The sequence below is a fragment of the Atractosteus spatula genome, chromosome 7 (assembly GCF_055471065.1).
Source record: "Atractosteus spatula isolate fAtrSpa1 chromosome 7, fAtrSpa1.hap1, whole genome shotgun sequence".
NCBI lineage: Eukaryota > Metazoa > Chordata > Actinopteri > Semionotiformes > Lepisosteidae > Atractosteus > Atractosteus spatula.
Genome location: NC_142712.1, coordinates 41,715,770 through 41,729,009, shown reverse-complemented (window position 1 = coordinate 41,729,009; position 13,240 = coordinate 41,715,770). Strand labels below are relative to the sequence as shown.

At 43.2% G+C, this 13,240-nt stretch overlaps 1 protein-coding gene across 7 annotated transcripts in view; it reads left to right on the top strand.

Annotated features, from left to right (window-relative positions):
* foxp4 (forkhead box P4) overlaps positions 1-13,240 on the top strand; it is a 135,450-nt gene that overhangs the window by 65,826 nt on the left and 56,384 nt on the right. For all 7 annotated transcript variants that reach the window (XM_088920944.1, XM_088920943.1, XM_088920942.1 and 4 more), the window contains exon 3: positions 2,478-2,567. In XM_088920944.1, coding sequence (XP_088777070.1) covers positions 2,478-2,567 — 90 coding nt within the window. The remainder of the gene's footprint in view (positions 1-2,477; positions 2,568-13,240) is intronic.

Here is a 13,240-nt window from a genome sequence, read left to right as displayed (position 1 = left end):
AGGAGTGTTGATTTACAGACGCACTGATGACAAGTGCGGAGAACTCACACACTGCGCGCCGGCCGCCAAGCTGGGCTCTGACCTCCTCGACCTCCCTTCCCCTTTCTCCCTGCCTGCTCCGCGCTGTAATAAAACCTGTCTAACACACCAGCACAATGGCCCCGTTGTTCAGCGCTGGCTACAGCATTCATGATGCTTTCTTTAAAGGTGCAGCACACTCTAATAAATACCACCACGGGGTGACCATATGATGCTAATTTTCCTTAAGGGGTAAATTGGGAGATGGCGAGTGAATGACATGTTCCCTTTAGTTATTTGCCTTGATTGGAACTTTGTGGAGACATATAGGTTATAAACTGACTGTGCACATGCCTGTTTACCATGAATGTGCTGAGGTACTGTGGAAGCACTTGTTGTCCCAGTTGTAGAAATCCTGATCTGTTAGAGAACCTGGGTGGTATAAGTGTTCATGGTTGAGTTCTGTTCTGCTCCACTGACACTGGGTAGGCACCCCAAACCATTTAGTTCTCCAGGAAACAAGGCCAGAGGTCCTCTAAGATTACCTCTGCGTAACCTACAGTACATACTGGTGTGCCACAGAAAGTAGCCATGGTTTAAAGCTGAACCTTCAGTTATCCCTAAAGCAGTGGGGAAATAGCTTTCCATAAACTCACCTCTCACTAGTGGTTAGAACTGGGCTTTTTAAGGTAGATTTTTTTTCTCTTGGTTTGTTCCTTATTCATGATGTCTATATTAGAATGATCGTCATACCTGCAGTGTTTGAAGTTATTTAGTGCAATTTAAATAAAAGGTGTTCCGTCGCATTAATAGTAGTATTTATTTTGCTCATAAAAGGGATTTTAATAAAGCAGTAATCAGTGCTGTAATTTATACAGAATTGTCCCTTATTGCTAACAGACATGGCTGATGCACGCTGCGCGGAGTACGCCAGTAATTCACACCATATGGTGAGATGGGTCTCGGAGTTTGGCTGGAGGCGATTGTGGTCGGTTTAAGTTATGTATTCCACAACTGGTTTTGGACTTGTATGGCAGCGAGAGGAAGAGAGAGGGTGAGGGGGTTGGGGGTGGTGGACATGCAGGTTGGTGGTGGACTTTTTTAATGCGCTCAGCAAAAGCAGCAAGTGTTTCAGCTGGTTTTCATCATTTCGGCAAGGAATTTCACTGCATACGCCCCTAGTTTCCCTTTTGAAAGAGCAGGAGGTGGGCTTTTACAGTGTCACCGCATCATTTGTTAAGGGGCCTCGAGCTCTTCGAGCTGGGTACCCTAACAATTCTAAACTGGTCCGAATCCTTGTAAGAAACATTGTTTCAAATCTGTTTTTTATGAAAGTTTTATCTGTGATTTTATGCTAGGGCTGCTTTCACATCCTTGTGGCTAGTTGAAACCCATTGGCCCTTTGTTGGTTGAAATGTTTAGCACCTTATGTTTCATTTTGTAAGAATAACTCACTTGCACCTTGTTGTGTGGTATTTACAAGCAGAAGAGGATTCATTGCAGTGGACAGTTGCCTTTATTAATGTTTCTAAGCAGGCATATGAGGACATGAATCAATAATTTATATTGTGCTCTCAAAACATGGGTGGCTTGAACAAGCCTTCTTAATCCAGTTTGTTTTTCCAAAGGCTAAAACCACTAACAGCCATTGTCAAAGTGTTGTTTTGCAATATTTGTGGTGCAATTTTTTTCTTTGTTGTTTTTAATGTCAGTTTTCTTAGGGGCTTCTTCTTATAATCAATATTTACATTGTAACTTGATAACTTGCTGCTTCTCATAGTTCAGGAAGCAAATGTGTGTCCTGGTGGAGTTTTTATAAACCACCTCACAGTTCACATTGATTTATTAGGTCTTGTGTTTTGTTACGAAAAGCATGTTTTTTCTGCTGGGCCGAGGCCCTGTGCTTGGACTGAAGTATGTTAAACAAAAACAGGAGCCTGGAATGCCCGGTCAACAAAGTTTTCAAAATGTTTTTATTTCAAACATTCACAGTAGTCCGGATTTATAATTTTGAAAAAGTATCCCTTTGTTAGTTGTATGCATGGGAAGTTAAAGCCTGGTAGCTGAGGAGGTAAGGGGCTCTTTCATAATATTTAGCAACCTGCAATATTCATGAGATTGATTTAGGATGTTGTCATTCAAAAACTGCTTATTTTGGAAAAATGTGGATGGTTCCACTTGGTTCACTGTTTTGCTTGTGAGTTTGTGGGGGGAAGACCGGAGTGGGGTGGGGTTTGGGGCTCAAGAGAGAGACAGGCAGGAGGTGCCTATTCACTGTAGTCCCCTTGTGCTATAATGCTGTAATGGTTGTGGTTTTTGGCAACATGCTGTAAAAGGATTGGTCCAAGAAAGAGATTTTAAGGAATTCGGACCTTTCCCAATTAAGTGCCATTCCTGATTCTTTAACCGGGAAGTCCTACTCATGGTCTCTGTTTTCTTCCCTTTTCCTTTCTTTCTAGGCCCTTCAAGCGGCACGGCAGTTTCTTCTCCAGCAGGCGACTGGACTGAATTCTCCCAGCAACAACGAGGCGAAACAGCCGCCTGTGCAGGTGAGATCGGCAGTGTGGTCCGAGCAGCTCCCATCCCAAAGAGCCCTCTTGTCCGATTCAACAAGACAGGGTCTTCTCTCCAAAACACAGACTCTTTGATTTCAGTTATCTTTATCAGCTTGTTGAGCTAGTCTTCTGCTGTCTGGTGTCAAGCATAGTTCCTGGCCTCCCTTCATCAAAACCCTTTCACTTCTGTGGCAGCAAACACTGTGTACTCGTGTCTTAGAAAAAACAAAAGTTAGCCTCTTTCTGAACTTACTAAAGGTATAACTTGTCTTTTTAAAAAATGTTTTCATTCATGACTAAAAACTTAAGAACAGTTGTTTAGATGTTTTTTCGGCTGTAGTCTTATGTAGTGATGAAGCACTGCAGGATAGAAAAAATACACAGGAAATGAATGAGTGCATTTCAGTTTCACTCTACCACCAAGACAATTGTAGTTTCTTTGGTTGCTTCACAGCTGCAATTCCGGTTTCTGAAAATTTGTCCTTAAACCCTCGAAGGATAGGTTTTATATATTGCTCCATTATGGGTACGGCCTTAATTTAATTTTAGAAAATTCTACAACTTTGCCCATTTAATTTTAAGGGCTGCCCTCAGTCTGTCAAAACTAGTTTCCATCTCCGAGCGTGTTGAGAGGTAGTGGAGACGTGAATGCACTTCTTTGTGTACCGAAGGCCCCACGGCCTCTTAAAGCCACACAATTCTCCATCAGGCCTGAGGTTTTCTGGAGAGCTGGATTCCTCATTTTTTTGGTGAGGACCCCACCCCCTGCTCCGAGTCAAGGGACTCTCCACAGACCTGTTTGAAAAGTAGTCTGGCTGGGAAACCCATGTGCATGACACACAAGCGCACACAATCCATCAACTTCTGAACTGCTGCCCACACGCAACTCCCTGTTTTAAAACAGGGAAGAGCCTGAGCACTAGCCAGTAAGTGTAAAATTTCACAAGCCCAAAAAAAGAAATGAAAAAAGGGCATCGCTGTTACTGGCTACTCGGAGCCTAATGGCTGCGCTGGAAGAACACGTTAAATGCTTCTGCAAATAAGCACCACTTCCTTGAGAAAAAGAATTTGCACAAACATATTAGAACTCATCAAGGCACCAGGGGCAGACCTATTCAAGGAATGTGACTAGGCACAAAAGCCCCTTTTCTCCAATTCTCTGCTTGTGAGGAGAGCTATAGACTGATGTTTATCAGCAGGTTAATGATTATAGTTTCACTGTAGTGAGAAAACAAAAAAAAACTAGACTGAAGTAGAGGATCACAGAAATCTGAAAGGTCTCGGTATTATTAAGTTCTTATTGGATGAAACACATCAGCTGCATTTGCAATAATTTTAATTCATGGATTAAATTACTTTTATGATGAGCTCTTTTTGGTTATGGGCTCAATTTGTCTTTTCTTTCATCAGAATATTTTATCTGCTTTTTTATAGTTTTTTTCTGCATCTTGTGTCTAGTACTTTTCCTGTCTGAAAATCCCTTTAAAAGTTTGCAAAACTTTTTAGAATCTTCCCAGATAATGTCTGTTGGTAGCCTGTTGTGTTTTGTGTGAGGAATAACAAAAAAAATACTAATACTAATACCACTGGCATATACTTATAATACTGGCACTGTGTTAATCCAGCCCAACATATGTGTTCAGGATTCATTAATAATAAAAGACTTGAGCAGGGCTACCTTCTTTCCACCTGTACCTGTACCCTGGTTGAGTCAAAAAGACAGCTTGAACAGAGCAGAGCTCAATCCCTGTGTAGTCTGATGGAAGAGGGGTGAATCAAAAATTACATTTTTTAAGAGGATACTGCAGAAATCCGGCATTGACATCCTCACATTTTTTATGTCAACCCACCTCCTCGTTCAGAGTGCAGTTTCGTCAGTCATCGTGTTCTTAATGCACTGGAGTGTGCGAAGGGGGAAAAAAGCAGTGTAGCTCTAGTGAGTTTTTTTTATTATTCTGATGTCTCCAGTTTCAGGCGCTCTATTGTGTGCCAACTGGAGAAGAGAAGAAGAGAAGGGGGAAAATTCCTGAGTTTTTATAATCATCAATAATAAACGGGAGAATGTGGGCTGACAGTTTAAATGGCCGTGTTGAGAGGTTTTCCCTTTAGGGTAATTAACATTATCAAGGAACAGCAGGTTACCTCGTTAGTGCCACGTTCATTTAATTAACAAACCACACTAATTAGATTGAACTCTGGGCTGGAGGTTTCTTCGACAGGCTTGTCAAGCAAAAAAGAAGGGGGATCTTTTTTTTAAAAAAAGTTGCAAAATCCCCTTGCATTTCTTTTTTGACAGAATGCAGGGTGTAAATGCAGTATTGTTATGGTCCTTCCTGAGCAATACACATAAAAAAAGTTTATTTTAAAAAATCTGTGCCAGAGTATTAGGGCGTAACTGGCAGGTTTTAACCCAGTCAATAAAGGATAATGATGGTATTAGAGAAGGTTAGCCTAGAGCGAGCACAGCCCTCTGTTTTCTGGTTAACATGCGCTGCTTTCAGATTTGGACCTGTTTTTTTAATGTGGTGTCAGCAAAAAAAAATCCAGACGTTTCCTGCCAATCAGCGATGTTACAATTATGGGTGTAGGTCACTGGAAGCTCGCAGTCGGGTTATGCCTTCTGAGCTCATCTGTGACTTCAGACGCTGCAATCACAGAATCCCTGCCCTGATGAAAGGTGTTCATTGCAGTCTTTAGCTTTCCTGAGTGTAATGCTGGAGATCACACAGAGAGCTGCTCAGGAGGAAAGGTTTCTTTTCAGGTTTCTAGAACTTTTTCCAGTCATGTAGCTGGATCGCACCTCCTCTGCTCTTTTGTAACCCTTTCTGCGTTGAGTACGCTGGAACAGGGCATATCTGTGCTGGATGATGCTTCAGAAAAAGATGCTTTTCCCACAGTGGGTAGATTTTCATGCAGTAAAGCTCAATGAAAACGCTTTCCGCCGAGCCGTCCCCAGCCCTGCCTTCTAAAAGCGTAGCTCATGTGTTTGAACTCGAAGCCTCTCTGGTTGGAGGTATTTGCTGGGAAAACGAGCAGCATGCCTGGACTTCACACCCAGGCAGTGCATGGCGGACCCAGCATGCTAATGAGGTAACGGAAAGAGTCTCCTCCTTTGTAGTGTCAGAGTGCTCATCCGTAGCCCTGGGGCAACCTTTCCTGCTGGCTCTTGCTAGCTTCCCCCACCTCTGTTCTTCATCCCTGGGTTTGGGTAGCTCAGGATATGAATTCACCACTGGTTTCTTTTCTTTCTTTGGCTGAATAGTCCAACTTTTGCGAAGAATTGGCTTTGTCACTGTTTTTGTTTTTACTTTTACATTTCTTTTACTGTTTTTTTTTTGTGGATTGATACTTCAGCTTTTGTAAAGCTCTGGTCTTGTCACTGTAGTTTTTAATTTAAAAAAAGTAAAGCAAACACGTAAACAGCTTATCAGACTTAAGCACTTAACGGTGGGAACAATGGTAAAACTTGGAAAAGGAGAACGTATGAAAGGTTACAATTGGGAGGCGGCCCATCTGGCTTGTTTGGAGCCTCATGGAGGAGAACGTGAGGAAACCAGCTGGGACTTTCTAAAAAGCAAACAAATGGAAAAACAAACGTTTACCTTGAATGCCCTTTTCTTTTTCCCCTGTAAAGGGAAAAATAACGGAATGCTAGGATTGATGCGAGGTTGTGTTTGGCATTGGCATTGGCTATTAGGTTTGGTATTTTATTTTAAGCTCAGGCTTTTTTAAAAAAAAAGGCTAAAAATGGCATAAAACTGAAGAGCACTTTCAATTTCTCTTAAACAGTGCCTTGAGGAATGTCACTTGTATTGTGATGGTAACTGGGTTCAAGTCTGTGCTTCTGATTGCAGGAAAATGTGTACAGCTCTTAGAATAAATCATTGCTTTACTGTCAGCACAAGGTACCTGCACGTAGAGTGGTCTCCAGTTGAACGGCGGCTATTTTTTTAAGTGGCCCTTGTTTTTTTGAAAAGCTTTTTGTTTTGTTTATTTTTTTAAAAAAGGCCTTCATCTTATTAGTGGAGCACCTTTTTAAAACTGTAATACTAGCAGTTCATCCAGGGTCACATTTTATATGCTACTGGAAAATAGCGCTTCTACTGCTGGGTCTGCCAGAGACGGATCGGCAGACAGGCGGGCAGCTGGAGAGCTCCTGGTCCCGAGTGGCTGCAGTCGCTCAGTGTCAGCAGGGCTTTGTCTGTTCTGTGCGTCGCCGTACAGCAAATGCATTCTTCTTCCTGCGCTCCTCCTCCTTACATTCTGTGTTGGAGAGGCTTTCAGAAATGCAAATGAGGCCGAACACATAATGAAATCTTTCGGAGGCCATTAATTAGGTTCTTCCTCGTTCAGCGGTGGCAGTCCTAGGCACCCCCCCTCCCCAAGCAGCCCTGAGCGTTGGCAGGGATGGAGACGTGGGCTGTGCTTGTGGTGGCTCATCCTTAACCGCAGTCTATTCTCCAATGGATGCCAACTTGTTGAAAACCTAGGATTTCCTGGCCCTAGAGCTACAGCAAATCCTGCAGCAAGCTAGATAGCTCTGAGTGATGACACACTGTACTGCCACACCAAAGCCTCTCTGTAGCTAGATAGACCCAAGAAAGTTTCCGTACTCTAATGGGGGTTCCCTCCTGGAAGCTGTTTTTCATTTTGACCATGAATTCCATTGACATAATGACTACAGTATTGCCTTGTTCTGTAAAATGAGTTCTCAACTAGGGGGACTCCTCTTTTAAGAAACCTAAATAAAAACATAAAATGAAATTGAAATCTGCCGTTGTTCTTAATTTGGTGCTGTTTGGTATGAAACAATTTGAAAGCCCAAACTCGGGTGAAACACACTGTCAGAACAGATCCACTGGTGGTCTCCCATGCACTTAGAATTGGGGGTTTTAGGGGACACCCGCCACCCTCATCTGGACAGTGGGGCCTCACAGGGATTCCCCAAGCCTCTCTGAAGAACCCGAGAATTCAAGTGAGAGAATTCAGACTGGGCAGGCTTTATCTTCACCATCCTGTTTAACCCTCCGATTCGAGCCGAACTTGCTTGAAGTAGCTTGACAGCACAGGTTTTTTTAGCAGCCAAAGGGAAGCCGTCCTCAACCGCGTAGCACAGGCTGCCAGTTTCCTTGTGGGCACACTTAACCCAGGCGTGACGCTCTGTCACACATCACCCCGGGGACAGCCCTACCACGCGCTCTCGTTCTCTCTCTCTCTCTCGCTGTTTCTTTTCTCTCTGCGGTTCATGTGATGAAGGGTTTAGGATGACAGGAGTCGGTGCTTTTATTGCCGCAAGTGAATGGCGAACGTGGAATTATCCCACCCTCTGAATAACCACATTTAACTGGGCCAGCGCGACCACAGATCCCTGTGGCTCAGCCCATCCTCGGGCTAGCTGTGCAATTACGGAGAGTTGCTCTGCTGTACTGAGGATGGGCACACGTGTGCGTGGGTGCATTTGTGAATATGTGTGTCTGTATACTTTTCACAACATCCTTAGTGGATGTCCCATAAGTCGTTTGGGGGTGGGGTTGGAGTGAGTGTCTGAGGTTGTGGCTGTTCCCCTCAATGGTACGCCAGTGACCTTTGAACTCTCACACACTTTTTGTGCAGTTATGGGGCGCAGCCAATGTTCCTTCTGTAGCTTGAAAGAAAAAAAAAACTGTCCTTTCTTCATGTATTATTGAGGTTCCTTATTTAATTAAAAAAATGAAAGGACTCATTAGAGACATGCTAATTAGGTTCCCTTTTTCTTAATAGAGAGCCCAGATATTACTGCTGCTTTGTGTTTAAACAGTATAGCCTTAGAATGAGCTGATGAAGGTCTGTGTCTGCGGAGTGGCTCTGTGGCTTTCTCTTAAAGTGGGCCGTTCCCCAGCTTGCTGTCGCTGAACAGTGAGTCCAGGAAGTTGTCTTCCCTGCCACAGCTGCCCAATGCCCATGTCTGCCCCGCACACATGTGCAGTTCAAGGCAGAGAACTCAGTTTCTACCCTGGGTGGCTACATCACCGGATCGCTTGAATTACTCCGGGACCCATCAGCTTTGTCTTATTGATTTTCCTTTTGCTACAGTCTTCACTTATTTTAGTCAGAGTCAAGAAACTAGAGATATACAGGCAATGTTTGTATCTGACTGTTTGTGACTGATGTTGTTAATTTTAGCCTGGAGTGGAGTGCCTTTAGCGTGGAGTGTTAAGATAATTACTGATCCTGGGTTAACACTCACATGAGATTACAGGTGAGGTCTACAAATTCAGTGAACTGTCTGACATGCAGACTTTTTCAACGGTTAGGATCAATCTGAATGTTTCTAGATGCAGAAAATTAAAAGCTGTTGACTCCTTTCTTTATATCCAGAGTTCCTCTCCTAAATCCAGTCTGTCTTTTAGTAATCACTTTGTTTTGTTCACTGACTAAAAATGCAGTGTATGCACTTTCTTCTTTTTTTTGGATAGTGTGGGGGGGGGGGCAGGAGAGGTCCCTATGTGGAAGAGGAAAAAGTGAGAGAAGTGGGAAAAATACAGTGAAATCTGTGTCTGTGGCTGGTCTCAGAGTTTAGGTCCAAGCAGCGAAGTGTGAAACTCTATTTTTTGATTTGAAACATGAGTGAAATGTGTAATGAAGGTGGGTCGATAATAGGCTTTTATATTTCCCCGGTAAAGTAATCTCTGTTATGTTGCTCTGGAAATTTGTTGTCATTTTTATTCTGGAGCAGTGGGGCGTTAGATGAAGTGCCGGGGGGGGGGGGGAGGGATTTTCCACTTGAACTTGCGCTACCCAGGGCATTCTCACGACGCGAGCTTTTCATTTGTCTGGACGCTGTCAAGAAGCAGTCCCTCAGCGGAGCGCCGGACAAGGCTCAGTACTCACTGAAAATCACCAAGTGACAGCACAAAAGCCTGCTTCTCTAACAGCGGGGCTGTATTTTATTACTGCGCTGGAGTTTGGTTACCTTTCTCTTCGGGAGAGTAAAACAAAAAGCTTTACCTGTCAAGAGCTGAGCGGCCCAGGAGAGGGAGAAGGAGGCACATGCGGGGACTGCCACTGCCGTTTCCGAGCGCCTCCTGCACTGTGTGCCCACGGCTTCTCTGAGTTTTAAACTACGCTGGGCGCATTCCCGGCCCGAGCACTTCATTCATCCGCACACCTGAAGTCCACGGAGTAACCCCTTCCTGAGGAATCGGGCATTTTCTGGGGTACTCTGGAGATTTGAAAATGTTTAAACACCTCATCAGTAAGCATTTAACTCTGAACAAAACCGTTTTTCTTTTTCTTTAAAGAAAACTGCAGCGAGAAATGGAAATGCACAGTTTAGAAGAGAGGCTTATTTTGGGAGGCTGTTGTTCTTAAGAAGATTCTAGTAGGGTCTCCCCCGCTCTCTGACTAAGTGTTCAGGGGCTGGATAACTGCTGGACCTTCTGTGCTCTCTGTCCCTAGAGGATGGCTGTAAGTGTGAGAAAAACAAGTCATTCTGTTGGTCGGTGGAGCACAATGTCTGTGAACTCAGTTACCCACCCCGTTGCTCTGTCCACTCTTTCTGTCAACAGGAGATTCTCCACTTGCTGGCAAAATGGTGCCCATGACACTGCAGTGTTGTAACAGATCAGTGCCTTTTTGAAGAGTAAAAAATGCTGATAGGTCATCCTAAAATCAGATGGGAGAAGAAGGATAAGCGGGTCTCTTACAGACATTAACTATAGACACTAGGGTGTCCTAACCTTTTTCATTTGTGACTGATGTCGTATTTTTAGAATTTCTCTCCCTACCTACAGTGTGCTTAGAAACCAGAATTTGCTGTTCATTTTATAGATCACTTCTGGTTTACTGTAGTGTTAGCTATCTGCTCAACTACAAGCTCTGGGATGTCCAGATTGCTCTGTTTCTATCAGGCGCATTATCTTGATTTCATGTTTCTTTGACCCTGCCTTTGGACTGCATGTCCAGACAAGATGTTACTTCTCTAGGTTTTAAGAATTTTAAAAAATAATAAATACACAATACATAATAATGAATTCTTGGTGTGCTGAGTGTGGAATGTGCTAAGCGGACTTTTGGACCTTACAGTTGGCCAAGTCCGTGTGATGTGAGGTAGCGTTCAGATTTCCCCAGCGAAGTGAATAATGCTTTTTGACAGGGATAAACAGCCCAGCAGTGCTGTCCCCAACGTGTGGCGGAGAAGAGATGTGATCGCCTGTTTGAGCATTCCTTGTCATTTTTTCAATTATCTGCCCCGTTCTCTCAGCCACTCCAGCGCAGGCGACTGAGATTTGAGATTTGTCGGAAGAAGACAGATCATTTAGATAAAGGCTCTGCTTGCGTTTTGATTACAGGTTTCCAGCCCCACCCTGTAACATCAAGCACAGCCCATTAGTTTCCAGCCCATGGAGGGAGACTAATAAAAATGCTCATTTTGCAAGCCAGGATATGTTCATGATGCAGCGTTGTCCTATTTAATTAATTGAAGACTTGGCATTGTATTGGACTTCAGAAATCCAGGCTGTATATACATAAAATATTAATTTTGAAAGGTTTCAAGCTTAAGTATACTTCAAAGTGGGTTCCAGTATCAAAATGTCATAACTTAAAAAATGTTTTTACTGTCATTATTAATGTTATGTTAATATTATTAATATGATTGGTCTGTTTTTCTGTATTTGATTTGATTTTCATGACCTAAATTAAGGACTTTGTTTTTACTTTTCAAATACTCAAACCCTTTCGGCCCTTTTCTTATTTTCTGATAAAAAAAATATATTTTCCCTTTTTCTTCTCCAGCTTCAGAGACCAGGAATATTGCATCTCTCTGACAATAGAACCCTTTCAAGAAGTCCCCAGCCCCAATTATTTCCTTAGGAAAATGATCTTTACGTCTGTTCAAAGTTTTGTTCCATATTTTTTCACATGCTCTAGCTTCAGGGTTTTTTTTCCTTTCCTTTCTGTGCGCGTGCACACTGCGGCACCGAATGTGATAATTACCCAGTGATATGGAATGCCAGAGAAACCTCCAGAGATTGACTATGTATTAATCATCCATTTATTTAAATACCATAATTTAGTGCGTAGCTCATTACTGGTAGTCTGACCTTCGGAAAAGGGAAGGACCTCTTGTTCCTTTCGTATTCTTGACATGATTGCACTCAGTATGAAAAGGCCGGTTTCAGTGTGCGCTGAAACGCACTGGCAAAAATGACCTGTCCTGCTTCTAGGTTTGAACATCTGAACTGGTGGAATTAAAGACAGGATTGGAATGGTTAACTAAGCAGGGGAAGGGGTTGCCATGCTGGTGCAGTGCAGTAATGCTGTGGACTTCCTTTAGGTGTTGGCACCAGCTGTGCGAGCTGGCACATTGTAATGGCTTTAACTAGTTTGTAGAAGAGGATGGAGGCAGGTCCCCCATATAAAGCAAGTTATAGTCAGTGTAAAATTCAAAAGATGTTTGTGTAAATCACACTTTGCTCTCCGTCTTCATCGCTGGGAAGATCACTCTTAGAAGTTTGCAGGCATCCTGACCCGCCCACCACCCCTCTCCCAATATGTGCAGGCGCTGGGTGTCTGAGCTCAAAAGGCAGGACAAGCCAGGAAGTACACTCATTACGTCCTTCATAAATGCACCTCCTTGTTTCGGAGAACAAACGCTTCTTTATTAGAGTCTGTGGATGTTTTCAAACTGGCATAATTTTTTTTTAACAATAATCCTTAGTGCGTGAAGGAATTATTAACAGAATACTTTTTGTGCTCTCGTAGAATCCCATTTGAGATTTTAACCCGCAGACCACCTCAGGATTTAATAATTAAGTATGATGAATCATTTCGCTCCTGGTACGTGAACAGGACTTCAAGGCATTCAGTGTCAGTCTAAAGCTTTAGTCACGAACCCTGCTTTATCTGACAGTAAATAAATCATAAAAACAGCATTCAGAATTGTGAGGCACAGGAGTCCTGTCACGGCGCATGGCGCTGGGGTTCTGGTCAAGGCTTCTTTTTCTATTAGTATGGCTGAAAGGAGGACTGTGCTATTGTTTTAAATTAAAATGCACCAAGGAAAGCTAAACAAGATTAAAACTCATTGAAATGCACAATACCCAGTTTCTTTTTCAGCCCATTGGGACAGTTGGCTCTCTCTCCCCTCTCACTCTGCTTCTCTGTGTCTGTCTCGTTCGCTCTCTTTTTCTCTTTTTTTTTCTCTGCCTTTTGTTAATCAGTTAAACTTGCTCTTCAAACAATTCCTCTAATTACTGTTCTTCTCTCTGCAAACGCCTAGCTGTGTCTTGGCAAACCTATTTCCCTTCGCGCTCTTCCCTTCTCCTCCATATTGCAGATGACCTCTGTCAATTACAGAGACCCTTGCTCACGGTTCTGGCCACTGCTCCAGCATTTTAATGATGCTGGGAAGAACCAGAGGTGCCACAAGCTCCCTCATTAGAAGCCAATTTAAGATGCTTATGGAGCTGCCTGGCTTGGCGTTTAATTCCCCCTCAACCCCGTTATTTTTATTTGTATATCTCACGTTCCAAAAGAGCTCACCAATCAGGTAACCAAAAGGATTCCAGTCTGGACATTTTCCAGCAGTACATTTCCTCTGTTCTTCTAAGGTTTGTAACATTAAATCACAGGAAATTCCTCCTCTTTTCTGTAGCGCCTGCCTGTTCTGTGCAGTTTTAACGCTG